This window comes from Bison bison, unplaced genomic scaffold, assembly GCF_000754665.1.
Source record: "Bison bison bison isolate TAMUID 2011002044 unplaced genomic scaffold, Bison_UMD1.0 scf7180017864232, whole genome shotgun sequence".
NCBI lineage: Eukaryota > Metazoa > Chordata > Mammalia > Artiodactyla > Bovidae > Bison > Bison bison.
Window position 1 is genome coordinate 2,684,226 of NW_011494804.1, and position 27,355 is coordinate 2,711,580.

Consider the following 27,355-nt stretch of genomic DNA (forward strand, 5'->3'; position numbering starts at 1 on the left):
TGGGCTCCAAAATCACTGCAGATGGTGACTGCAGCCATGAAATTAAAAGACACTTACTCCTTGGAAGGAAAGCTATGACCAACCTAGATAGCATATTCAAAAGCAGAGATGTTACTTTGCCAACAAAGGTCCATCTAGTCAAGGCTATGGTTTCTCCAGTGGTCATGTATGGATGTGAGCGTTGGACTGTGAAGAAGGCTGAGCGCCGAAGAATTGGGCTACAGTCCGTGGCATCGCAGAGTTGGACATGACTGAGCAACTAACATTTCCAATTTTCAGTGTGATAACAGTTATAATTTTGTATGAGAATGCCCTTATTCTTAGGATGTGATAAAATATTTAGTAGTGTTATAAGATTAGACACTAACTTTTAAATAGTCCAGGGATTTCCCTAGTAGTCAACACTCCATGCTGCTGATGCAGGGGGCTTGGGCTTGATCCTGGGTTGAGGAACTGATTCCATATGCTGTGAAGTGCATCCAAAAGATAAAATTGTTTAAAAAAATAACAAACTTTTAAATAGTTCAACAACCGCTGTATGTGTATGAATCAGAGAAAGAGAAAAGACAAATATGACAAGATATTAACAATAGTTAAATCTAGACAATTCATTGAACTGGTTATTTAAAATTATGTGTAAAACTTTTCTGAGTACTTGATTTTCAAAATAAAAGCTTCAGAGAAAATTTTCCTCTCATCTTTATTTCCAAATAATTCAATTGGTCTTAAAACTCTATTTTAACCAGTCTTTTCTGACATATAGTTCCTTTCTGAGGAACTGTCTACAATAACAACCACTTTCTTTTTTACTCAAAAAGCTTCCCGAGAACGATTACTAAATACAGTGTGCTACTTGGAATTAGGGCTGGTGACATATTTTGGTTCCCTGTTCAGCTGGAAGCTCTCTAAGGTAAGGACTAGGTTTTACATGTCACAGGACAAAACCGGCCCCAGTGAATTACTCACATCACACCACATTTGTGAATGCTTATGAAGTCAGAACAATAAGAAACAGAAGCCAGAGAGTCTGCTTTAAATATTGACTTGTAGTTTGCACAGTACAGAGTTCATTCAGCCCTCACAGAGCTCGACCATCTGTATACTAGTGCTCATCGTTATTGACTCATATTCTTCACAACTTTTATTTATTTTATTTAAAAGTAGTAGTTTAAGTCCTAACACTGACGTGAATAACAGTACGTTGTCTTTAAGGAAGTTTATAAGTTTATATCACTAGATTCTACCATGGGGAAAGTCCTGAAGTAATAGATTTTAAATGTATTTAAATTAATTTATGCTGCCAAGTCACTTCAGTCGTGTCCGACTCTGTGCGACCCCATAGACGGCAGCCCACCAGGCTTCCCCGTCCCTGGCATTCTCCAGGCAAGAACACTGGAGTGGGTTGCCATTGCCTTCTCCAATGCATGCAAGTGAAAAGTGAAAGTGAAGTCGCTCAGTCGTGTCCGACTCTAGCGACCCCATGGACTGCAGCCCACCAGGCTCCTCCATCTGTGGTATTTTCCAGGCAAAAGTACTTTATAGATGGTTTTAAAAAAAAAGGTATATACAGAGAACAAATGATCTGCTCTAAATCACACAGTCAATTCTCAATACTGTCTCTTTCTGAAGAGGCATACTTTGGTTCTACATGAAAAGTTGGACTGTACTTTACAGGAAACCTAAAATAAAACTCTTAGGTCAAGAAACGTGACTTGATTCATTAAAAAAATATTTTTGTGAGTACTGTGTATTTTTAGCTGCACTTTATCAACTTTCAAAAAGACTTCCTTGCTTGGGTCTACTTCTTGATGTAGGCTCATTTCATTTCTACAATAATAAATTATAAATCAGACTTTATTTCACTGATTTAAGGTTTTCATCCAAAAATTCAGTAATGGCTTCTTCATCCGCTGATTGAAGCAGTCTCTGAATTAGCTGATCCAAGCACTTCTCCCCACATAAAAATTCCTGGTAAAAGACAGTTACCATGAAAACTTGATTACTAGATAGAAACACAACAAAGAATTAAGCATTTATATATTTTGTTTCTTTAAAATCATTATTTAATAGCAACAAAGGATTACTAATCTACAATGTAATGAACACAATTGCTAACTTGGGAGGATTCCCTAGTTAATATTGACTTTTTATGTAAAAAGTGAATCTAAAAATTAAGTAAATGGAATTATACTCTTTCTTAAATAGTTTAAATTAGCATTTTTAAATTAGCCAATCTTCCAAATTCAAATTATTTAATCCAGAAGTGCTTTATAATAGTTCTGTTTTTTCTTAAATTAGGAACACATTGGCTTTAAAATCTGGAAGTCCTGTGTATTGAAAAATATTTATGCTGAAATATTTGGGGGACATTGTCTTGAGTCCTACAACTTGCTTTCTAGTGGTTCAGCGGCAACACAAGTGTATACATAGAGGAAGTGGAGGCGGAAGAGAAGGCAAGAATAGCAAAGTATAAACAAAGGTTCCATCCAGGTCTAGGAATATATATATGAGCTAATCGTTAAACATGTGTGCTTGAACTGTCAAAATTAAAAGTTGAAGGGAAAAAACCCTCATTTATTAAACCTCCAAATAATTCCACTGGGTGGAAACTGTTTCAGTTAAGACTTCCCAGCAGTCCTCCCTGAAGTAGAAATGAGTAAAATAATGACTTTGAGCACCTTTCTTGTGTTATAAAGTTTCTGTGTAACAGAGTTGTTGGAATTAGTGATTTAGCAGTCTCCTCTTCTGGAAATGCTCAAAATCCAGACATTCACTTAACAGAAATATTTTAATACTGACATTTGGAACACAGACCATTTAAAGTTTAGATGTAGGCATGAACTACTCTTATATTTAGTCTTTCCTGAGTAGTCTTGAAGTTCAATTTCAGATTAAGTGTACACATTTATCTCTCAAATTAAACTGTAGGAGGAAAGATATGCCTTACTATCTTTGTATTCTACAAAACACTAGCATAGAGTAAAATGTCGATTAAACTTGATGAAATTTTAAAACTGATTTATATACCATTTTGAACATAATTCGAAAATTGCTTATAAAATTAGTGTGCCCTGTAAGCTCAAATTATTATGATTATTGCCAGTGTGATTTAATCATCTGAAAATTATGTTAAAAGGGTCATTACTCTTATTGATAATCACATCACATTTAGAGTTCAATTGGATTAACCAGAGTGCTAGTTAAGTCTCTGTGTCAAAGTGTCTTTGACTCTTTGTGACCCCGTGGACTGTAGCCCACCAGGCTCCTCCGTCCATGGGATTCTCCAGGCAAGAATACTGGAGTGGGTTGCCATTTCCTTCTCCAGGGGATGTTCCCAACCCAGGGACTGAACCCAGGCCTCCCGCATTGCGGGCACACACTTTAACCTCTGAGCCACCAGGGAAAAGATCAAAGATGAGGGAGCTGTAGTTTCCAGCTTTCAGAAGCTTACAATCTAGTGGGAAAGTTAGGTAACACATAAGCATAATACAGGGTAAGAAATTTTTTAAAAAAAGAAGAACATTTTGAATTAGATCTTAAAAAGAGAATAGTATTTCTCCAAATAGAGACAAACAGAGCACTTCAGTCAAAAGAATGAGTATGAAGAGAGGTATGGAAACAGTGCAATGAACACCCAGGGCAAGAGTAAATTTCCAGTGTAATTGGAATACAGGACAGGAGAGGCTGGTGGAAAGCAATCTGCACAGGGACTTTCAGAAACAGAATAAAAATACAAAATAATATATTACATGATGGTGGTGGTGTTTAGTCGCTAAGTCATGTCCGATTCTTTTCTGACCCCATGGACTGTAGCTCTCCAGGCACCTCCGCCCATGGGATTTCTTAGGCAAGAATACTGGAGTGGGTTGCCATTTCTTGACCCACAGAATCTTCCTTGCCCAGGGATCAAACCCACATCTCTTGTATCTCCTGCTTGCATGGTAATTTACCACTGAGCCCCCAGGGAAGTGGCTCAGATATTACATGGTAATCTGAGCTTACAACTTAGGTAAGTTAAAAAGAAAATTATCTACAAGGGAATTCATAATAAACATATTTCTGGCTGACTTCAGAGAACCCAAGGGCAGGAATGTACAAGGCTACTGCCACCACCCTGGCTTAAAGCTCAACATTCAGAAAACTAAGATCATGGCATCTGGTCCTATCACTTCATGGGAAATAGATGGGGACACAGTGGAAACAGTGTCAGACTTTATTTTTCTGGGCTCCAAAATCACTGCAGATGGTGATTGCAGCCATGAAATTAAAAGACGCTTACTCCTTGGAAGGAAAGTTATGACCAACCTAGATAGCATATTCAAAAGCAGAGACATTACTTTGCCAAGAAAGGTCCATCTAGTCAAGGCTGTGGTTTCTCCAGTGGTCATGTATGGATGTGAGAGTTGGACTGTGAAGAAAGCTGAGCACCGATGAACTGATGCTTTTGAACTGTGGTGTTGGAGAAGACTCTTGAGAGTCCCTTGGACTGCAAGGAGATCCAACCAGTCCATTCTAAAGGAGATCAGTCATGGGTGTTCATTGGAAGGACTGATGCTGAAGCTGTAACTCCAGTATTTTGGCTACCTCACTCGAAGAGTTGACTCATTGGAAAAGACTGATGCTGGGAGGGATTGGGGGCAGGAGGAAAAGGGGACGACAGAGGATGAGATGGCTGGATGGCATCACTGACTCGATGGACGTGAGTCTGAGTGAACTCTGGGAGTTGGTGATGGACAGGGAGGCCTGGCGTGCTGCGATTCATGGGGTTGCAAAGAGTCGGACATGACTGAGCGACTGAACTGAACTGAACTGCTACCACCCTGGGAATGAAGCTAAGCCTCAGGTATAAATTACGTGGGAATTCATACTGAGACAGGCCTGGGGGCTGGGACCCTTTGCTGCAGTGCTGCAATGCTGGCTGCACTGGACACACCTCTCAACAGAATACAAAGAAACTGTATGGGCCTAAAAATAACTTGCGTGCATGGGCAGCTGGGGCAAATTCTGGACCCAAAAGATACAAAGAGACCAAAAAACCCAACTGTGATTTTTTGAGGGGCTTGGAGCAAAAAAAAAAAGCTTGGTACTGTGCATAACACCATACCACCACCTAAGGGGTGGGCAAAACACCTAAGCCACCCCTACCCTCACCCCACATTAAAAATAAGCTCATCCCTGCATCCAGAAGAGAGTACTTTTGGGAACCTGTTATTTGTTCCTGCCCCAACTGCGCTGCAGCAGGGGCCTGAATGAAGCCTTACCTGAATTCCTAATCTGGTGGCTACTCAATTTCTATTGATTAGGGAAGGCCAAGAACCCCGATCACTAACAATACCATCAGGATTCTCTGTATCCCGTTCTCCCAGTTTTGCTCCTTTCACTACATCAGCTGTGGCATGTCCCTGCTGGTCCAGTGGTTAAGAATCCCCGTCCCAAAGCAGGGGACACGGGTTCAATCCCTGCTGGGGGAACTACCATCCCACATGTCCCAGGGCAACTAAACCCATGTGCTCTGGAGCCCACAAGAAGATCCCGTGTGCTGCAACTATGGCTTGACACAGCCAAATAAATAAATGCCTGTTAAAAAAAATAAAATATCAATATATGAGCTTCCAGTGTTCCCTCACTGAAGACTGCTGCTCGCCATGGCTGGAAATACGGCTTCTAACCTCTTGTAAGCTTTACATATTTCAGCTTCATCCACCGAGAGAGGAGCATATTTGTCTCAATTAAAAATCCTGGGAAGAAGCTCATTGACTGGGGCTTGTCTGGACTTCCTTACCAAACAAACCAATTATTGTCTTGGGTCAAGATCATGATCTTGGAAGAATACAGCCACTCCATGAGGAGCTCTGTGCATGGAGAAGGGAGGAGGCCTGGCTGTAGAATGGCGGAGGAGGGCTGAGCAGAGACCCTCAGGCGCCGACTTTCTTTCCTTTCCACTCAGTCCTACAGCAGCTGCCCTGGGGCTAAGGCCTTTATCACTTTTCCTGCCTCATCTGTTGGGTTGGGCCAGAAGTTCATTTGGGTTTTTCCATAAGATGTTACGGAAAAACTGAACAAACTTTTGGGCAACCAATATAACTCTTCAGTTCCTAAATCATGCAGTCTGACTAGTTTCTTTCTCTGTCCTGTGTACAGATTTTAATTTTTTTTTTTTCTGAAGGACAGGACCAGTACTATTTTATTTAGTGCTGTAGGAAATTTTAGGTTACTTCTTAAAAACAAAAGCAAAGAAATTCAAAATTCCCAAAGTGACAAGGCAGGAGATAAGAATTCTCTAATCCAAAAACTGCCAGGTGAGTTTCCAATCAGAGGGAGGAAGAGGTCACTTCAGTAGCTCACACAACAGATGCTGAGAGACCACAGGGTTGAGATCGGTGTAGAAACTGGAGGTTAAGCTCTCTGCTCGCCTCAGGCAACAGATCTTTCAGCCTTGAAAGCGACCATTTGTAAGTGAATAGGTCTAACAGAGAAGGGGCTAGGGGAGGGAAGATCCTGCCGAATTTTACGTCAAGTTGCTTCCGGCCTTCAGTCTGGCGGGTGGCTGAGGGTCGTGGACCCTCCTCCCTCTGTGCCGCTCTGAGCCCCGCCGGCAGCAGAGCTGGAAGCCACACATGGGTGCCACTCACTGCCCACACAGCCTCCGCTCCGGGTCAGTGGCTGTGCATGTGGCGAAAGGCAGACTTTCCTGCTCCTGCATTTCGCTACCTGGGAAGGCTGACACACAGGAAATACTCTGACTTTCCTGTTTCAAACACACAGCAGGACGTCTGTCAAAGTCCAAGGCCCCCACTCCAGTGTTCTGGCCCAGAGAATTCCATGGACTGTATAGTCCATGGCCTCGAAAAGAACTGGACACAACTGAGTGATTTTCACAGTTGTCTTTATAGGGATGTAAATAAATCTCGTAGTGCTACAAAAATACAAGTCGTCTGAGAGGTTTACAGTGGTCCCCAGGACTGTATGTGGGAGGGTGTAAATAAAACAGCTATCAATAATGAAAAACGAATTAGTGCAATCAAGTTACAGTATCACCTCCAGATTAAAGGGCTCTGATATTAACTGATGTGGCAGCAAACGTGATCCTGAGAAGGAACCCTGCTGCCAGTTATCTTGCCTCTTCGATACCAGAACGAGCACAGAGGGAGTTCTGTTTAGTAACTGCTCTCACCTCAAGACCTGCCCACCCCCTTGGTCTGGGACATTCTCCCGCGGGAGAGATGTCAGGATTTGATGAGCTTCTGTCTCAACTAGGACCAAAAAAAATGAGTAATATGGAAAACATCCTAGTATCAGGTTACCAACACTGAAATTACCTTAAGAGTCTGAGTAGTTTAGTCACTAAGTCATGGACGTAGCGACCCCATGGACTGTAGCCCCACCAGGCTCCTCTGTCCATGGGATTCTCCAGGCAAGAATACTGCAATGGGTTGCCATTCCCTTCTCCACAGATTTTAATGTTTTACGTCAACAATTTGTTTTCATACCATTTTCAAGCCTTTTCCCTTCACTAATATGGAGCATTTTCTTTCTTTCCCTTTAAGTTGGTTAGTGATTAGTAGAGCATACCAATATGACTGTCCTTGTTCTTTCTGAGGCTGGCATGCTAGTTTAGTAATAACATATTAGTATTTAGGCCAAAGTTATTGGAGAAGGAAATGGCAACCCACTCCAATATTCTTGCCTGGAGAATCCCAGGGACAGAGCAGCCTGGTGGGCTGCCATCTGTGGGGTCACACAGAGTCGGACACGACTGAAGCGACACAGCAGCAGCAGCAGCAGCAGCATATATTTTATAACTATAAAAACCAGTTAACCTCTGTTTCATGACTGAATGCACTGCTGAACACCTGTGTGCCCTTCTAAAAAATATTACTGGTCACAAAAATGTAGCTGTCTCATGGTAAACCATCACCACTGTAAGAAAAACAACTGAAAAATGATGTTGTAACTAGAACAGCATGACCAAACGTGTTTGGGTATTATTACTGTGTGTTTCCTGAGGAAAGGGAAGTTGGTAAATATTTTCTCCTTTTCAACAGGCTATTATGTTCCTATGCAAGACGGCCTGAAATTGCTGAGAAGACAGAGGAAATGGCCTAAGAAACACAGAAATTTCTAAATATGTTAAAACCATAGATATTTCTTCTGTAAAATCAGGACTTTAATTCTGTGTATGAGACAGAATCAAGTGAAAGAAGCCCGAGGTATCACATGGTAGCCAGGACAAGGATCAAAACCTTCTACCTCCTGCCTTTTCCATGTAGTCCTTTATGGGAACCAGTTTATTTTCCCCTTCAGTGGAAGAAAAAAAATTTTTTTTCTGTGCTTTGTCGTTAATGGATTACTGTCAATGATCCTGGTGACATGGGGTTTAGTTAGGTTAATGTTCAAATCAAACTGACAGGGTCTTTTTCCTGAAAGCATCATTGAACACCTGAATCTAACGATACACATTGTGGCAGACAGAATTCTAAGATGCCCCTTGGAGTCCACACCTTGGCAAAATCCCCTTCCTTTAGAGCAGGCAGAAGCTGTGATGATGATCACTCCAGTGATCAGATGACTGATTAGTGATGCTTTTCCAGTGGGGCTGACCTAAACAGCCGATCCCTTAAAAAGGCCATTTCTGCAAGAGTTTCAGTGGGAAAGGGCCCATCGAGGGGACTAGAACGCAAGCAGCTGTGGGCGGCCTTTGGGAGCTGAGAGCGGCACACAGCTGATGACCAGCAAGAAGATGGGGGCTTCAATCCTACAACTTAAGGAAATAGAATGCTGCCAGCAACATGAGCTCAGAAGAGGACTCCAAGCTCTACAAAGGCAGGCCGGCTGGCCAGCACCTTGATTTCAGGTTTGTGAGACCTAGAGCAGAGAACTCAGCTCTGTCATTCCTGGATTTTTCTGACATACAGTAACTGAGATGATAAATAGGCATTCTTTTAAGGCAATAAATTTGCAGTTACTCATTATACGGCAATAGAAAATTGATAGACATATTGAAAATCCATTAATACACTGTGATTACATAACAGAATTTTGAATTTAAAAGACAGCTTTTTCATACTGGCACAAAGAGTGTATTTCTTATCAGCAAACTAAGAAAAATGTTTGCAGATTTGGGATACTAACATAAACTCAGTAATATTTTAAAGGTAATATTTCAAAAATTACTCTAGAATTTGACTGTACTTCCTTCAAAAATCAAAGGCAAATGAAACATACTCAGTGTTGTTACCTTAATATTTCGAACTTCATATGCTATCCTGTGGTCAGTGACTCTATCCTGGGTGAAATTATATGTCCGGATTCTCTCTGACTGGGCTCGTGTTCCCACCTGTGCCATAACAAAAAGCAATTCATATTTTAACTTTATCACTATCTTTATCACAATGGAAAAAGGGCTTGCAAATTACTTTTCTATTTTAACAGTTTAATTATTTTCTAAATTCCAAGATACAAAGTGACCAGGAATAAGAATGGGCAGAACTTACTGTTGAAGACTACAGTTTTGTAAAGCTTAGTTATGGGATAAGAATGAATGTTTCTTTGGTACCTCAAACCCCAAATATTTAAAACCAAATTATCTTTCTATATCAGTCAGTTCTTCCTGTGGTTTCTGTAAATGACCCCACAATGTTTCTTTTGACCTAAGTAGGGAACTTGACATCCTATACACTTTGACAGACATTTCATGGGGGCTGACTATCTGGCAGGCTTTGATAGAGACACTGAAAGGACCTTCAGCTCATCTCAATTCTTCCCAGTTCCCAAGGATTCAAGGGTCTTTTATTATATCCTGCCCTTGCCATTTTTATTATCATTCAAGGGCTCATGACTTTCACTACATTCCTGTAAAAATTAATCTTCCATTTCCCTGTTTACATTGCATTGCCCTGCTTAGTTTTCCTAAAGCACAGTGTTTTGGGTTTTTTGGTCAATTTCCTTCTTTGGCTCCTTGACTACTAAGCACTCACAACTCAACTCAGCATTCAATTGTACTTCATAATGTGGCCAACTTTCCCAAAATTATTTCTGAAAATATGTGAACCTCAAAAATTCCACTTAGTATGCCATTTCATTATTATGTGCAAGTCTGTTAACCCAGCTAAAACATCACCTCAAGGGATGCGCTTCCTAGCACTTTCGTACCATCTTGACTTTCCTGGTCCCAACATGAAAAATATGTTATCTTCCTCCTTCAAAACCCATGCACCTGGAATCTTCTTCACGGCACACCCGTCTACCTTAGGCGGTGGTTATTTATAGTCTCGTCTGCTCACCTGCCCTCCCTCCCTCACATACAAGGCGCACAATATCCTGTCTCACTCACTTTCACTTTTGATTTGACAATTTATTGTATTATTTATTTTTTATTGAAGCACAGTTGCTATGCAATATAAGTTACAACTATATCACTTTCACTTTTTAAGATTAAAAAAAAAAAGACATTCCTACAACTTACAAAGCAAACAGTATGAAACTAAACTCTTAAGTATGGCTGAGTATCTGGGAAATTGTTGAAAGATTCCAAAGCCTAACCTAAGAAATACTAAATTATGGGTAATGTATTTTTAAAACATTCCCCAGGCCATCCATTCTGCAACCAGCCAGGTCTGGAAACCACTATCCCAAAGTATCATATTAGTGCCTAGGATCCCACCAAGATCAGTTATATCAGAATCTCAGCATCCGCAAAGCTCTTCAGGTGCCAACTGGAGCCAGGGTTCAGAACCTGGCACAATGCCTCCCATAGAAAAGCTCCTGTATATACTGGCGGAAGAAAAACTCCTAAGCATTAGAAACATCTGCTAAAAAACTTCACACAGATGGACAAAGGGAGGCAAGAAGGTCTTTTCTGGCCTTTCAAACCAAACTACTGAAGTAGATACAACCCCCAAATCTGCAAAACAGGCCGATCGCCAATACTTACTCTGAAAATTACTGTGTGATGCCAAAATGTCAAATGGCAAGTAAAACCCAATGTCTGGGACTTCCCTGGTGGTCCAGTGGCTAAGACTCTGCTCTCAACTCAGGGGTCTCAGGTTCGATCCTTGGTCAGGGAACTAGTTCCCACATGCCGCAACTAAGAACCAGTGCGGCCAAATAAATAAATAAATATTTTTTTAAAAACCCTAATGTCTTTCATTAAATGTGGCAGAGCTGATAGTGTTTAAGACTGATATATTATTTATTCTGGCACTTTTACTATCTGCAAGTTAGTAAGGGAAATAAATGAAAAGGGCAAAAGTGTGAAAGACTAGGACATCTATGTGAAAAGAATAATTGATGTTTAGTTTTATACAATCTCATTATCCTAACAGGCCACAAAATCTCCCACATTTACTGAAGTATAATTACCTGTAAATAACACAGAAACACAGTTATTTCTGGGTTCCACTGTCTCTTCCAGTTTCTCTCAAAGACAAACTTTATTTTTTCAGAAGTTAAAATCATACAACACTTGGTTTACTTAAAACAATGACATTTATTCATTTTGCTTAAAACTTATCTATGTATATATTTGTATAAATAATAATATAAATGTATATAGTACAAAATTTTAAAAGTAGAAAAGAGTATAAACAAAAAATAAATCTCTTTTCTAGTCTTTGTTCCCAGACACATCAGAAGCAATCACTATTAGCAGTTTTTTGCATGCCATATATTTTTGATTCCACATAAAATTATAATAAAAGCATAGGTTTTAAATTAAAAACCTGTAAAGTCTCTTAATTTCTAGAGAATTGTCTTTTACACTGATTTCCTCTTAAAGATAACTATGATATAAACACAGAACACAACTGGGAAATAATTTTTAATTTATACGTATCTCCTCTCCTTATTTGCAAACTGGCATGTCTGAGTTTAGCCATAACCAACCGTATTAAATTATTGCTGTTTACAAATGAACATGTTTTCCAGCGCTCCAAGGTACTTCCATTAGATTAAGAATATTTACTCCATTTTCCTATACAAGATGATGGCTTCTTGTACAGAGCCATTAAGTTATTTCACCTAATAAATCTTACCTGTAGTTTTCTTGCACTTCGTTGCTGACACTTGTCTTTCTCAATAATCTGCTGGTAGAGTCTAGCTCTCAACACACGCAGAGCTATTTCTTTGTTTTTTATCTGTGACCGTTCTTGCTGGCATTCCACTACAAGTCCTGAAAAATAACAGGGATCAGAGGTAAAGAGTGCGTGCGCACGTGCTCAGTTGCTCAGATGCGTCTGATTCTTTGTGTGACCCCACAGACTGCAACCCACCCAGCTCCTCCGTCCACGGGATTTCCCAGGCAAGAATGCTGGAGCAGGTTGCCATTTCCTGCTCCAAGAGATCTTCCTGACTCAGGGATTAAACAGGTGTCTCCTGCATTGCTGGCAGATTCTTTACCACTGAGCCACCTGGGAAACCCTGAGGTGTCTATTATATCACAATAAAACTGATAAAGAAGATAGAACTGAGGAACGTTTTAAAGGGGGAAAGGTTAATCAGGAAAAGAATGAAAAACATTTTAGATGAAGTACACAGAAACTATACATGAGTTATGACGGTAATTGTTGTAGATGGCTCTCTAGATTCTGATATCTAAATAAGGTGTTTCAACTTATAATACAAATACACATTTATTGAAAAAAAGTCGCATTTATATAGACCCAGGTGGTTCTAACAAGAAGTGGTCCACTGGAGGAGGGAATGACAACACTCCAGTATTCTTGGCAAAAGGATGTGACACCAGAAGATGAGTCCCCCAGGTCAGAAGGTGTCCAATATGCTACTGGGGGAGAGCAGAAGGCAATTACTATAAGCTCCAGAAAGACTGCAGAGACTGAACCAAAGGGGAAACAATGCTCAGTTGTGAATGTGTCTAGTGCTGAAAGTAAAGTCTGATGCTGTAAAGAACAATATTGCATAGGAACCTGGAATGTTAGGTCCATGAAAGAAGGTAAGTTGGACGTGGCCAAGCAGGAAATGGCAAGAGTGAACGTCGACATCTTAGGAATCAGTGAACTAAAATGGACAGGATGGGCGAATTTAATTCAGATGACCATTATAACTACTACTGTGGGCAAGAATCCCTTAGAAGAAATGGAGTCACCCTCATAGTCAGCAAAACAGTCTGAAATGCAGTACTTGGGTGTAATCTTGAAATGACAATGGTTTCAGTTGATTTCCAAAGCAAATCATTCAACATCACAGTAATCCAAGTCTATAACCCAACCCCTAATGCCAAAGAAACTGAAGTTGAATGGTTCTATGAAGATCAACAAGACTTTATAGAACAACACCAAAAAAGTCTTTTTTATCATAGGGGACTGGAATGCAAAGTATGCAGTCAAGAGATACCTAGAATATAGAAAATTTGGCCTTGGAGGAGTACAATATGAGGCAGGATCAACGCTAACAGAGTTTTGTAAAGAGAATACACTGGTCATAACAAACACCCTCTTCCAACAACACAAGAGACAACTCTACACACGGACATCACCAGATGGTCAATACCGAAATCAGATCGATTATATTCTTTGCAGCCGAAGATGAAGAAGCCCTACACAGTCAGCAAAAACAAGGACTGGAGCTGACTGTGGCTCAGATCATGAGCTCCTTATTGCCAAATTCAGACTTAAATTGAAGAAAAAGAAAACCACTAGGCCATTCAGGTATGACCTAAATCAAATCCCTTATGATTATGCATGGAGGTGACCAATACATTCAAGGGATTAGATCTGGCCGACAGAGTGCCTGAAGAACCATGGATGGAGGTTCATAACATTCTGCAGGAGGTGGTGATCAAAACTATCCCAAAGAAAAAGAAATACAAGAAGGCAAAGTAGTTGTCTGAGGAGGCTTTACAAATAGCTGAGAAAAGAATAGAAGTGAAAAGCAACGGAGAAAGGGAAAGATACACCCAACTGAATGCAGAGTTCCAAAGAATACCAAGGAGAGATAAAAGCCTTCTTAAGTAAACAATGCAAAGAAATACAGGAAAACAATAGAATAGGAAACACTAGGAGAATTCTTCAAGAAAACTGGAGATATCAAAGGAACCTTTCATGCAAGGATCATCACAATAAAGGACAGAAAAGGTGGACCTAAAAGCAGCAGAAGAGATTAGAAAGAAGTGGCAAAAATACACAGAACTATATAAAAGAGATTTTAATGACCTGGAAAACCATGATGGTATGGTCACTCAGAGTCAGACATCCTGGAGTGTGAAGTCAATTGAGCCTTAGGAAACATCAGTATGAACAAAGCTAGTGGAGGAGATGGAATTCCAGCTGAACTAGTTCAAATCCTAAAAGATGATGCTGTGAAAGTGCTGCACTCAATATGCCAGCAAAGTTGGAAAACTCAGCAGTGGCCACAGGACTGGAAAAGGTCAGTTTTCATTCTAATCCCAAAGGAGGGCAATGCCAAAGAATGCTCAAACTACCGCACAATTGCATTCATCTCACACGCTAGTAAAGTAATGCTCAAAATTCTCCAAGCCAGGCTTCAGCAATACGTGAACTGTGAATTTCCAGATGTTTAAGCTGGTTTTAGAAAAGGCAGAGGAACCAGGGATCAAATTGCCAACATTCCTTGGATCATAGGGAAAGTAAGGGAATTCCAGGAAAACATCTACTTCTGCTTCACTGACTATACTAAAGCCTTTGACTGTGTGGATCACAAGAAACTGTGGAAAATTCTTCAAGAGATGAGAATACTACACCACCTTACCTCTCTTCTGAGAAACCTGTATGCAGGTCAAGAAGCAACAGTTAGAACCGGACATGGAACAACGGACTGGTTCGAAATTGGGAAAGGAATACATCAAGCTGTATATTGTCACCCTGCTTATTTAACTTCTATGTGGAGTGCATCATGTGAAATGCTGGACTGGATGAATCACAAGCTGGAATCAAGATTTCTGGGAGAAATATCAACAACCTCAGATATGCAGATGACATCACCCTTATGGCAGAAAGTGAAGAGGAACTAAAGAGCCTCTTGATGAGGGTAAAAGAGGAGAGTGAAAAAGCTGGCTTAAAACTCAACATTCAAAAAACTAAGATCATGGCATCCAACCCCATCATTTCATGGCAAATAGAAGGGGAAAAATTGGAAACAGTGACAGACTTTATTTTCTTGGGCTCCAAAATCACTGCACAGTGACTATAGCCATGAAATTAAAAGACTCTTGCTCCTTGGAAGGAAAGCTATGACAAACCTAGACAGTGTATTAAAAAGCAGAGACATCACTTTGCCAACCAAGGTCTGTAGAGTCAAAGATTATGGTTTTTCCAGTAGTCATGTACAGATGTGAGAGTTGGACAAAAAAGACTGAGCACCGAAGAATTGATGCTTTTGAACTGTGGTGTTGAAAAAGACTCTTGAGAGTCTCGTGGACTGCAAGGAGATCAAAGCAGTCTATCCTAAAGGAAATTAGTTCTGAATATTCATTGGAAGGACTGTTGTTGAAGCTGAAGCTCCAGTACTTTGGCCACCTGATGGGAAAAGCTGACTCACTGGAAAAGATCCTGATGCTGGGAAGGATTGAAGGTAGGAGGAGAAGGGGACGACAGAGGATGAGATGGTTGGATGGCATCACTGACACAATGGACATGAGTTTGAGCAAACTCTGGGAGATAGCGAAGGACAGGGAAGCCAGGCGGGCTGCAGTCTATGGGGTTTTAAAGAGTCGGACACTACTTAGTGACTAAACAACAAAATGCAGTTGAAACCCATGTTGTTTAAGGGTCAATTGTATACTCCACATAGGGAAGAATATGCATAATGTAAAAGAATATACATGTACCACGCAGCTTAAATAGAATATTGCTGAAAGTGAAAGTCCCTCAATCGTGTCTGACTCTTTGTGACCCCATGGACTATACAGTCCATGGAATTCTCCAGGCCAGAATACTGGAATGGGTAGCCTTTCCCTTTTCCAGGGGATCTTCCAAACCCAGGACTGAATCTAGGTCTCCCACAGTGTAGGCAGATTCTTTACCAGCTGAGCCACAAAGAATATTTCTAAATGCCCTTTAAACCTCCCATTTGCCCCCTTCCAAGCCAGAAGCTATGTCATGCCTCCCAGAAGTAACCACTACCTAAAATTTTAAAATAACTGTTTCCTTGTATTTTTTTATATTTTAAGATATACGTATAGATCCTTAAGACTTTTATGAAGCACTATACTGAGGACTCCCAGAGACTGGGGCTGACCGTTTGGGGACTAGACTCAGAAAGTCTATATAACAACTACATTTTCAACTCCCCTCCCTCAGTCTGTAAGAGGCAGAAGGTACAGTCTTCAGAGAATTAAATAAGGAAAGTTCCAGACTTGAGTCTTCAAAGGTACAAAGGAAGGCAAGTGTGAGGCACAAGACTGAAAAAGACGATTAAGTGAAAGTTTGCTTACTGAATGGGGAGACCCTGACTTTACTGTCAAGTGTGTCCTGGGTGAGCCTTCTTAGGAGAAAACTACCCAAGAGAAAAAGTTCTACAAATGCTGACATTTCAGGGGCCCTGATAAAAAAAAGCTGATTCACTCCCCGACTGTCGAAACTTATTACTGGGTAAGTGGCGCCCACGCACTGAGAGTTACTCACTCTTTTAAGAGTTTAAGAGTTACCTCACTCTTATATGTATATACACAGCCAAGGAGGGACTTTGTCCAAACAGAAGGGAATATGAACACACTGGAGACTTTGAACCCAAACCCATGACCCAGTCATGGGTTCAAAGGGGTCACCTTTTTTTTTTTTTTCCAGAAAATCTTTTATGTATTTATTTATTTAGGTATTTATCTGGCAGCTTTGGGTCTTACTTGCAGCACGAAGGATCTTTCATCATGGCATGCAGTATCTCTCAGTTGTGGCACGTGGGATCTAGTTCCCTGACTAGGGATTGAACTCGGGCCCTCTGCAGTGGGAGTGTGGAGTCTTAGCCACTGGACCACCAGGGAAGTCCCTCCAGTGTCATCTTTAAAGGGTTTGTGCAAGAACACAGACACTAACATAAAACTCTTTCTAAATGCCGAACAGTTTTATAAGATGTGAAAAAAAGAGTTAAAAGTACAAAGGCAAAAGGACTAGCTCACCTGTGGGGATGTGGACAAGTCTGACAGCACTATCGGTTGTATTAACATGCTGCCCTCCTGCGCCTTTGGCTCGAAATGTATCTATTCGCAAGTCCTTAGGGTCCACTTTCACATCGACCTAGAACCAAAAGTACAGCATGAGTAAATTCCATACTTAACAAATACTTACATATTAAACTGATCCCAAGGTCTTTCAAATAAACTGTACTGTTTTAAATCACAGCCATTTGACTAAGAGGTGAAATAACTTATAACAAAGAAAGAACCATAAACACCCTATTCCAATAGATGGTATTTTAAACACTGATTTATGAGACTGCTGAGTTATGTAATCTTTCAAAAGTTTTATTATCTATCATCCTACAAAGCTATATTAGATACAAAATATATTGTTTTAAAAAGGCAGAAGACATGAATAGACATTTTTCCAAAGAAGACACTCAAGTGGCCAACAGGCATATGAAAAGATGCTCCACATCATTAATCATCAGAGAAACGCAAATCAAAACCACAGTGAGGCATCACCTTGCATCTGTCAGAATGGCTATCATCAGAAAGAAAGGCTATCATCTAACATCAGGACCATATGGAGAAAAGGAAACCCCTGTACACTGTTGGTGGGAATGTAAATTGGTGCATCACTGGGGAAAGTAGCATGGAGGTTTCTCAAAAAACTAAACATAGAACTAACATATCCAGCAATTCCACTCCTGGGTATATATCTGAAAATAAAAACCTTAACTCAAAGAGATATATTCACCCAATGTTCACAGCAGTACTGTTTATAACAGCCAAGATATGGAGCAACCATAGTTGCTTCCATAATTATCCATGAATGGATACATAAGCAACCATAAGTATTCATGAATGGATAAAGATGTGACACACACACACACACACACACACTGGAATATTGCTCGGCCAGAAAAAATGAAATTTTGCAATTTGCAATAACATAAATGAACTTGGAGGGTACTGTGCTTAGTGAAATGAGTCAAACAGAGAAAGACAAATATGTATAGTATCACTTATATAGGGAGTCTAAAAATTAAAACACACTAGTAAATATAACTGGAGAAGGCAATGGCAAGCCACTCCAGTACTCTTGCCTAGAAAATCCCATGGATGGAGGAGCCTGGTGGGCTACAGTCCATGGGGTCGTCACGAGTCGGTCGTGACTGAGCGACTTCACTTTCACTTTTCACTTTTACGCAATGGAGAAGGAAATGGCAACCCACTCCAGTGTTCTTGCCTGGAGAATCCCAGGGACGGCAGCCTGGTGGGCTGCTGTCTATGGGGTTGCACAGAGTCGGACACGACTGAAGCGACTTAGCAGCAGCAGCAGTGAATATAACTGCTTTTGGACAATCGGCCCTGGGATTTCTTTGGAAGGAATGATGCTAAAGCTCAAACTCCAGTACTTTGGCCACCTCATGCGAAGGGTTGACTCATTGGAAAGGACTCTGATGCTGGGAGGGATTGGGGGCAGGAGGAGAAGGGGACGACAGAGGATGAGATGGCTGGATGGCATCACTGACTCAATGGACTTGAGTCTCACTGAACTCCGGGAGTTGGTGATGGACAGGGAGGCCTGGAGTGCTGCGATTCATGGGGTCGCAAAGAGTCGGACACGACTGAGCGACTGATCTGATCTGATCTGATCTGGAGAAGGCAGTGGCAACCCACTCCAGTACTCTTGCCTGGAAAATCCCATGGATGGAGGAGCCTGGTAGGCTGCAGTCCATGGGGTTGCGAAGAGTCAGACACGACTGAGCGACTTCACTTTCACTTTTCACTTTCCTGCATTGGAGAAGGCAATGGCAACCCACTCCAGTGTTCTTGCCTGGAGAATCCCAGGGACGGGGGAGCCTGGTGGGCTGCTGTCTATGGGGCTGCACAGAGTCGGACACGACTGACGTGACTTAGCAGCAGCAGCAACAGTGAATATAACAAAAAATAAATGGACTCAAACTAGTGGTTACCAGTGAGGAGAGGAAAAGGGGAAGAGAAGAATAGATGTAGGGGAGTAAGAAGTACAGACTACTATGTATAAAATAAATGAACTATAAGGTATATAGTTCATAGCACAGGGAAGAAAGCCAATATTTTATGATAACTATAAGTGGCGAACAATCTTTCAAAATAGTGAATCACTTTGTTGTACACCTGAAACATAGTAGTATAAATCAACTACACCTCAATTTTTTCAAAAAGAAAAACAATAGTGATTATATTTTATTGAATTTAAAAAATAAATCTGTAAGTCTATAATGAAGTCACAAACATACAAAATTCAATATATGAGTTTACAATGAGGTAAAATAAAAATGGAAAGAGAAAGAGAAGAAAGGAGGAGAGAAGGTAGTGGGGAGGAAAGTTCTTCACAGTGAAGAATGCCAGTTAATACATGCAGAAGGAATGATGAAATTAGAAAATCATCATTTTGAAACACCAAACTAAATAACTAATTCAGGCAAAGATCACTACTGGATGTTAAAGACCATGGAAGAAAAGTTGTTGGGAGTAGGATATATTACTTATATTACTATATTATTATATTACTTAGATTATTCCCTTATTATAAAGGGAGAAATACACTTTCACAATCAGGATTTTTTTTGTGGTCACCAACTTCACTAAATGCTCACAGTGATCCTTGCTAAAAGTGGGGCAATCTGATATTCTATGACTTGTGATGAGACGCAACATGAATATAACGACACCTGAGAAGTATTCTTGCTCTAAATGTATAACCTGAATAGAATGGAATATTTAAATACAACTTTTCATAGAATGCAGGAGATAAAGGAACAAGTTAAAGAGCGTTATAAGGAAACAGACGAATCCAGAATGTGGAACATTCTACAAGACAAAAGGTCTAGACTCTTCAAAATGTCAACGTCATTAAAAAAAAAAAAAGGTTGGAAGACTGTTCCAGGCATAAAGAGTTAGAACAACAAACTGCAATAAGTGAAACTTGATAGCATCCTGGTTTAAGAAAATACTATAAAGATACTTTTTGATGACTGAGGAAACTATTAACTGGACTAAGCATTAGTTGTGACATTGTGATTTATGGTAAGAAATATATATTGTTCAGTTCTCAGCAGAGCTCCTAAAACCCTTGGATATTTTCTCAAGTGATGAGAGTGACAAAGCTGTCCTTTGGTGTTCACAACAAGCCCTCTGAGCCACAGTTGACTTTATGTTAATAAGGTGACCTTTGGAAAACCCCGGATAACCACAGCTTGCGGACTTACGGCCAGAGGAACCAAACACAGGACTAGAGGGCTGGAGCTTTCAGCTCCACCCCAGTCTCCAGGGAGGGGAGAGGGGCTGGAGGTTGAATTAATCCCCAAAGTCGATTGATTTAACCAATCATGTCTATGTATGGAAGACTCCATAAAAGTCCCCAAGCACAGAGTTCAGAGCACTTCCACGTGATTGCTGCAAGGTAGGGTGGCGAGCCTAGAGAGGGTATGGAAGCGATACACCTCTTTGTGTTCTCTGAGTTTCTTCCATCTGGCCCTTCCTGAGCTATATTTTTGGTAATAAAGCAGTAGTCTAGTAAGTATGAGCTTCCCAGGTGGCTCAGTGGTAAAGAATCCTCCTGCCAATGCAGAAGACTCGAGTTCTATCCCTGGGTTGGGAAGATCCCCTGGAGAAAGGCACGGCAACCCACACCACAGTATTCTTGCCTGGAGAATTCCAAGGACAGAGGTCCGTGGGGTCACAGAGAGTTGGACACAACAGCATGCACGCGCTAGTAAGGACACTGTTTTCCTGTGTTTTTGAGCCCCTTTAGTAAATTACTGAGACTAAGGAGGGGGTCACGGGACCCTCCAGATGCAGGAACACAGGAGACAGCCTGGTTTCACGTCTGGCTCTGATGTGGCTGGGGCGGCTGTCCTATGGGGCTGAGTCCAGCTTGTGGAACTTCCCCAGGGAGACGGTGTCAGACGTGAGCTGAACTGTAGGACGGTCACTTGTCCACAGAGAATGGAGGGACTGCTTCGTGGGGGGAAAGAAGTTCACATGTTTGGGGTGCAGAAGCATTCTGTAAGTAGAACGCACAGGAGCTTTTCGTGGACAGTGAAACTGCGGTGGATCTTCACTGATAATGGAACGGGGTTCCTGCAGGGGGTTACCTCATCTGGGTGGGGGAGGACGATCACCGACATTGTCCCCGTGTGAATACGCTGCATCCGGGATGACAGCCCCACCTCGGGGATTCGCTGAACCCGGTGAATCCCACCTTCGTACTTCAAGTGCTTATAGACGTTATCACCAGAAATTCGGGCCGCTGCGTGATGTAGCCCACCTATGAAAAAAGATGTTCCAGAGTGATAATACATTCTACTTTGGAAGGGACCAGGACCTTAAATGGCCTCCATGAAAGGCCTCTGTGAGCACAGAGCCTGAGATGAGAACAGAAAGTAGGTCCCAAAGACGTTTCCCAGCCTAAGTATGTGCGTATGTAATAGGGAACATGCCAAACGATGGCTTATGGTTATCTCTGGAGAATAGAACAGCAGCATGTTTTTCATCTTAAGTGTTTTTGTTGCAAAGTTTTATATGATGAACAAATTTCACTTTTATAAAAATAGTATTATAAAAAAAAGAATACTGGGGCATTTTCTGCATTGAATCGATGCAAGCTTAGGCTAATTTGGTGCCATATATGAGTGCTCAATAACACAGCAATATGATAATGACGAATAATTCTGTAGGTCCTCCCAAGCTTTCAAAATCTATTGAAATTTAATTCTTGCTTGTCTGTGAAGCGGGAAAATAAGCACAATGCCTAAGCTAGCTTCTTATTGAACATATTGTTTAAAAAAATATTTTTATTGTAAAATAATATACAGACGTAGAAAACCACATGAATCAAATGCATGGTTCAAGATTAAGAAAAAGAACTTTATTAGGCACCTGCAAAGCCCTCCCATAGACCTGCCTTTCCTACAATCCCTTCCCTTTCTCAGGTAACCAGTATTTTTTATTTCCTTCTCTACTATAATTTTATTACCTAATGTGCTGCCCTAGGCACTACAGTATAGTCTTGTCCATTTAAAAAAGTTGATATGTCTTTCAAACCTCTAGTCTATAAGTTCATCACCCATCTCAAGTTATCCATTGAGGAATCAGGGCTGTTGACATATAGAAATTTCCCACAGCTTGGTTTTGCTGACTGCATACTCTTGGCATGCTTCAATCTCTTTTCTGCCCTCTGTACTGGCTGCTACTGGGCAGCTGGATCCAGAAACTAGATTGAACTCTGGCAAGACAACAGGAGACAGACAATGTCTGGCTGTCTGTTTTTATGGTGTTGACAATGTTTGATGCTTCATGTACCACAGAGGTTGTAAAAGGCTGATAGTCCAATTCTATGGGCTTCCCTCGTGGCTCAGCTGGTAAAGAATCCACCTGCAGTGCTGGAGACCTGGGCCCGATCCCTGGGTTGGAAAGGTCCTCTGGAGAAGGGAAAAGCTACCCACTCCAGTATTCTGGCCTGGAGAATTCCAGGGACTGTATAGTCCATGGGGTCACAAAGAGTTGGACATGACTGAGTGACTTTAAAAAAAAAAAAAAAAGACCTAGATTCAGCCATTTCTCCAAGAACCCCTGGTTCCTTTCGAAGGAAAATAACATTTCAATGTTTTCAATATTTGGGGACTAGGGATATTCACTAATACTGGGTTGGTCATTGTTTCCAGACCTTTTCAATGGACAGAGATAGGAAATACCTCATGAGTTTACAGAGATGTTGAGAAACAATTCCTTATCAATTTCTTGCATTTCTGCACATCTTGTAAACAAGGAACTGCCTGCCCTTTTGTTCCAGAATATCTTTTTAAGGGTATTTATTTAGTGAACAAACAAATAAAAAAGCTTTGGAGACAATGTCTCCCTCTAGAGCTAAGGACAAGTGCCTGCCAATGTAGGAGACGCGGATTCCATCCCTGGTCCGGAAGATCTCACATGCCGTGGGGCAGCTAAGCCTGTGCGCCACAGCTGCTGAGCCTGTGCTCTAGAGCCGGGGAGCCACAACTGCTGAGGCCCACACACCCTAGAGCCCGTGCTCTGCAACAAGAGAAGCCACCGCAACTACAGAGGAGCCCCTGCTCACCTCAACTAGAGGAAAAGCCCACGTGGCCCACCCAGCACAGCCGAGGAACAGAGTCCACCTTCCGATGCAGGGGACGTGGGTTTGATCCCTAATCAGGGAACTAAGGTCCTACATGCTGCAGGGCAACTAAGCCTGCGTGCGTGGCAATGGAGACTCAGCAAAATAAAATACACTTGAGAACCCCAAGCTCAGGATTCTTCTCGTGTTTTTAAACCCACCATGGGGGCAGGTGTCATTGACCTTCTTCCAGTTGCCTTTTGGGATGTGGAGTTCATGAAACCAGCACAAAAATGCTGATATTCTGGTTGCTGCTACTACCATGAGTCATAAACCATCCTTTGTCCCTGACCCAAGAAACTGACTTGCTAAATTTCTGTCTTGCAAATAGGATAAAATCTCAGACAACTTGTTCTTGATAACTGATACTTCTAATATAAATTAAAGATCACAATGTCTTCTCTAACATTCCTGTATCACTTGCTTTCCATACTGAGAATCTTGGTTCCCAAAGACAGAGAGGATACCAGAATCAGAGTATCTCATAACTACTCTTCTACTTTATCCCATATTTCATAAACAACAGTCTCAGAATGCCAGTATTAGTTCTGCCACCAGTATGATTACTAAAAACATTATAAAACTTTTTTGCATGTGCTCTTCCCATTCTCCTCCCCGTTTTGCAAATGACTGTACTCTATACTGTCAGCTCTAACAGTCCTTATATACTGTACTTTTTCCTCTTAGTCCTCAATTAGACCTAGTTCTATAGATAATCATGCATTTAATACTCCCCTTTAGGGAAAGTGAAAGTGTTAGTTGCTCAGTCGTGTCTCACTCTTTGCAACTCCATGGAGTGTAGCCTGCCAGGCTCCTCTGTCCATGGGATTCTCCAGGCAAGAATACTGGAGTGGATTGCCATTTTCTACTCCAGGGGATCTTCTCAACCCAGGGATAGAACTCAGGTTTCCTGCATTGCAGGCAGATTCTTACTGTCTGAGCCACCAGGAAAGCCTGGAAGAAAGGCTGGCAGTATAAATTTCTGGCATGTACAGACTTTCTCAAGAGGACCCACTCTTGCCTGTATTCAAGGGGTTTTAGGTCTACAAATTGGCTCAAGTCTGGGAACTGACTAAGGGGCCATGACTTCTGGTTTTATGACACAGGTTAGACTTTTGTTCATTTGACCTAGAACTTTTCTGCTTATACAGATCAAATAAGAATTTAGCAGGCTTCCATTCTTTACTCCCAGGGACACATGTCAACCAGCCAATGCCCTGTCTGCATAAGTCAGCCTATTCCGATTGCTCCTTTTACTCTGTTGTCCATTATGGTAACCACACCCATATTGCCTTTGGCCACTAAGTGCCAACACTGCTACCCTGAGATCCATTTACTCCAACTGCCCTTAGGTTTCCCAATTCATCTACTAGAGTTCCCACTGTAAGGTCCTGGCTGCAGGAAAAAGCTACCAGAGAGCTCTTCAGTGACGCCAGGGCTCCCTTCATAAATTTATTTCTCAACAGTTGTGGTGAAAGTATACTATCTGGACACATTAAATTAACCACCACGTTATTTTTATTTAGTTAGTTATTTTTTTATGCCTCAATGTGTGGCCTGCAGGATCTTAGTTCGCCAACCAGAGATGGAACCCATGCCCCCAGCACTGGGAGCACAGCATCTTAACCACTGGACCGCCAGGGAAGTCCCAACCACCACATTACTTTAATGACCTCTCCCTGAATTCAGCTGGTGAGCAGAAAATAACAAAACATAATTACAAACATTAATCGGTTGGGAGGGAAGAGAGAATATAATAAATTTCACTTGTTGTTGTTGTTCAGTCACCAAGTCGTGTCTGACTCTTTTGCGACCCCATGGACTGGTAGCCTGCCAGGCTCCTCTGTCCATGGTGGGACTTTCCAGGCAAGAATACTAGAGTGGGTTGCTATTTCCTTCTCCAGGGATCTTCCCAACCCAGGGATTGAACCTGAGTCTCCTGCATTGGTAAGTGGATTTTTTACCACTGAGCCACTCAGGGAAGCCCCCTTCAATTTGAAAGACATTTTTCTCAACTCCCTAGAACTCAGGAATACAGAATGACAGTGATAGACCTACACTACACGTCAAGAGCCACCACCCTGCAAAGACTAATCTTGTAATCACCTAGTACTGACTACTTGTGTAATGGCTGAGGGTTTTCCCTATCTGTCCCAAGATCACAAAACTAAAACACTTCAAGTCATTTGATACATGAATTTTTACATTTAAGTGTATTTTTTCCCAATCTTAGCTTCTAGTGCTATGTGAATCTCTGTGAGTTCCCTATATTTCAATTAAACATTCAGTTCAGTTCAGTTGCTCAGTCGTGTCCGACTCTTTGCAACCCCATGAACTGCAGCACGCCAGGCCTCCTTGTCCATCACCAACTCCCGGAGTTCACCCAAACCCATGTCCATCGAGTCGGTGATGCCATCCAGCCATCTCATCCTCTGTCGTCCCCTTCTCCTCCTGCCCCCAATCCCTCCCAAGTATGTACATATACATACATACATATACACACACACACACACACACACACACATATATATATATGCTGTGCTAAGTGTCTTTAGTCATGTCCAGCTCTTTGCAACCCTATGGACTGTAGCCAACCAGGCTCCCCTGTCCACGGGATTCTCCTGGCAAGAATATTGGAGTGGGTTGCCATGCTCTCCTCCAGGGGATCTTCCTGACCCAGGGATCAAGCCTGAATCTCTAAAGTCTCCTGTATTGGTAAGCAGGCTCTTTACCACCAGTGCCACCTGGGAAGCCCCATACATATACTTTAACATACATATTTTGTAAGATAGATACTTTTTCCCCGTCTCTATTTTATTCTCTATCCATATCTTTGTCTTCTCCTCATTATAGTAAATAAATTATATTTTATAATTTTAATGGATAAAGGTCTATTCTTAGGTTTTAATTTTAAAGGTATATGAATAGAGTATTAAATTTTTTCCTTTTTTTTTGGTGGCAGGTGAGACATGGATCTTAGTTCCCGCACTAGGGAGCGAACCTAGGCCCACAGCAATGAAAGCAGAGAGTCCTAACCATTGGACTGCCATGGAATTCCCCCAATTGTTTCGTTTTTGATAAAAGGATTTTTACCTTGTTTTTTCCCTTCTATTTTGTATACATTAATCTGTTTCTTTTTTAAAAGACTTATTTATTTTATTCACGGCTGTGCTGGTCTTTGCTGCAGGGCACAGGCCTTCTCCGGCTGTAGGGAGCAGGGGCTTCTCTCTAGTTGTGGTGCTGGGCCTCTCACTGCTGTGGCTTCTCTTCCTGTGGAGATGGGCTCTAGGCATACCGGCTTCAGCAGCTGCGGCTGTGGGCTCAAGAGTACAGGCTCAGTCCTTGAGGTACACGGGTTGCTCCGTGGTACGTGGGATCTTCCCGGACCAGGTATTGAAACCATGTCTTAACCACTGAGCCACCAGGAAAGCTCAACTTTGTACTTTTTAAAATGTCTTTTATTTTATTTTGCTAGGGAATCAGTGTATCTTAAAAAAAGACTTCCCAACCATTGTTTGTCTGCTCTGCGTCCCTGGAGCAGAAACTCTCCTCCTGATGTCAAGTGCATCTCCCTTTCATTGCTGAAAGTTGAATTCAAAATATGCATCTCAGAGATGACACTCTTTCTTTTCTAATGCTGCTTCTGATTACATTCTCGAAACTCTCTCTCCTGCGTCCACAGTATATACTGTCCCCATTCTTTTTCCTGCTTACCTGACCCCTTTTTTTCTTTTGCCAGCTAGTCTATTTTTCTAAATGTGGCCATTCTCCATGGTTTGGTACCCTCTCTACAGACTCTCCCTCACTTATTCCCTCTCAGCATCAGACATCATCTGTTTTGTGCTGTGCTTAGTTGCTCAGTCGTGTCCGACACTTTGTGACCCCACAGACTATAGCCCGCCAGGCTCCTCTGTCCATAGGGATTCTCCAGGCAAGAATCCTGGAGTGGGTTGCCACGTCCTCCTCCAGGGGATCTTCCCAACCCAGGAATCGAACCAGGGTCTCCTGAATTGCAGGCGGATTCTTTACCAGCTGAGCAACCAGGGAAGCCCCCATCTCTGTTCTAACAGCTATTAAAT

The 27,355-nt window shown here is 41.6% G+C and overlaps 1 protein-coding gene across 3 annotated transcripts in view; it reads right to left on the reverse strand.

Moving 5' to 3' along the window:
- Nucleotides 1-543: 543 nt before the first annotated feature.
- The window catches only part of MTRF1 (mitochondrial translational release factor 1), a 58,294-nt gene continuing 31,482 nt past the window's right edge, over nucleotides 544-27,355 (reverse strand). For 2 of the 3 annotated variants that reach the window (XM_010846175.1, XM_010846174.1), the window contains 5 exons: nucleotides 21,238-21,410; nucleotides 17,090-17,207; nucleotides 12,033-12,169; nucleotides 9,239-9,337; nucleotides 1,837-1,968 (listed from right to left, as the gene is read on the reverse strand). In XM_010846175.1, the coding sequence (XP_010844477.1) occupies nucleotides 1,855-1,968; nucleotides 9,239-9,337; nucleotides 12,033-12,169; nucleotides 17,090-17,207; nucleotides 21,238-21,410 (641 nt within the window). In that variant the 3' untranslated portion in view covers nucleotides 1,837-1,854. Of the gene's footprint in view, nucleotides 1,969-9,238; nucleotides 9,338-12,032; nucleotides 12,170-17,089; nucleotides 17,208-21,237; nucleotides 21,411-27,355 lie in introns of all 3 variants that reach the window. The other variant, XM_010846176.1, reaches the window with a different exon arrangement.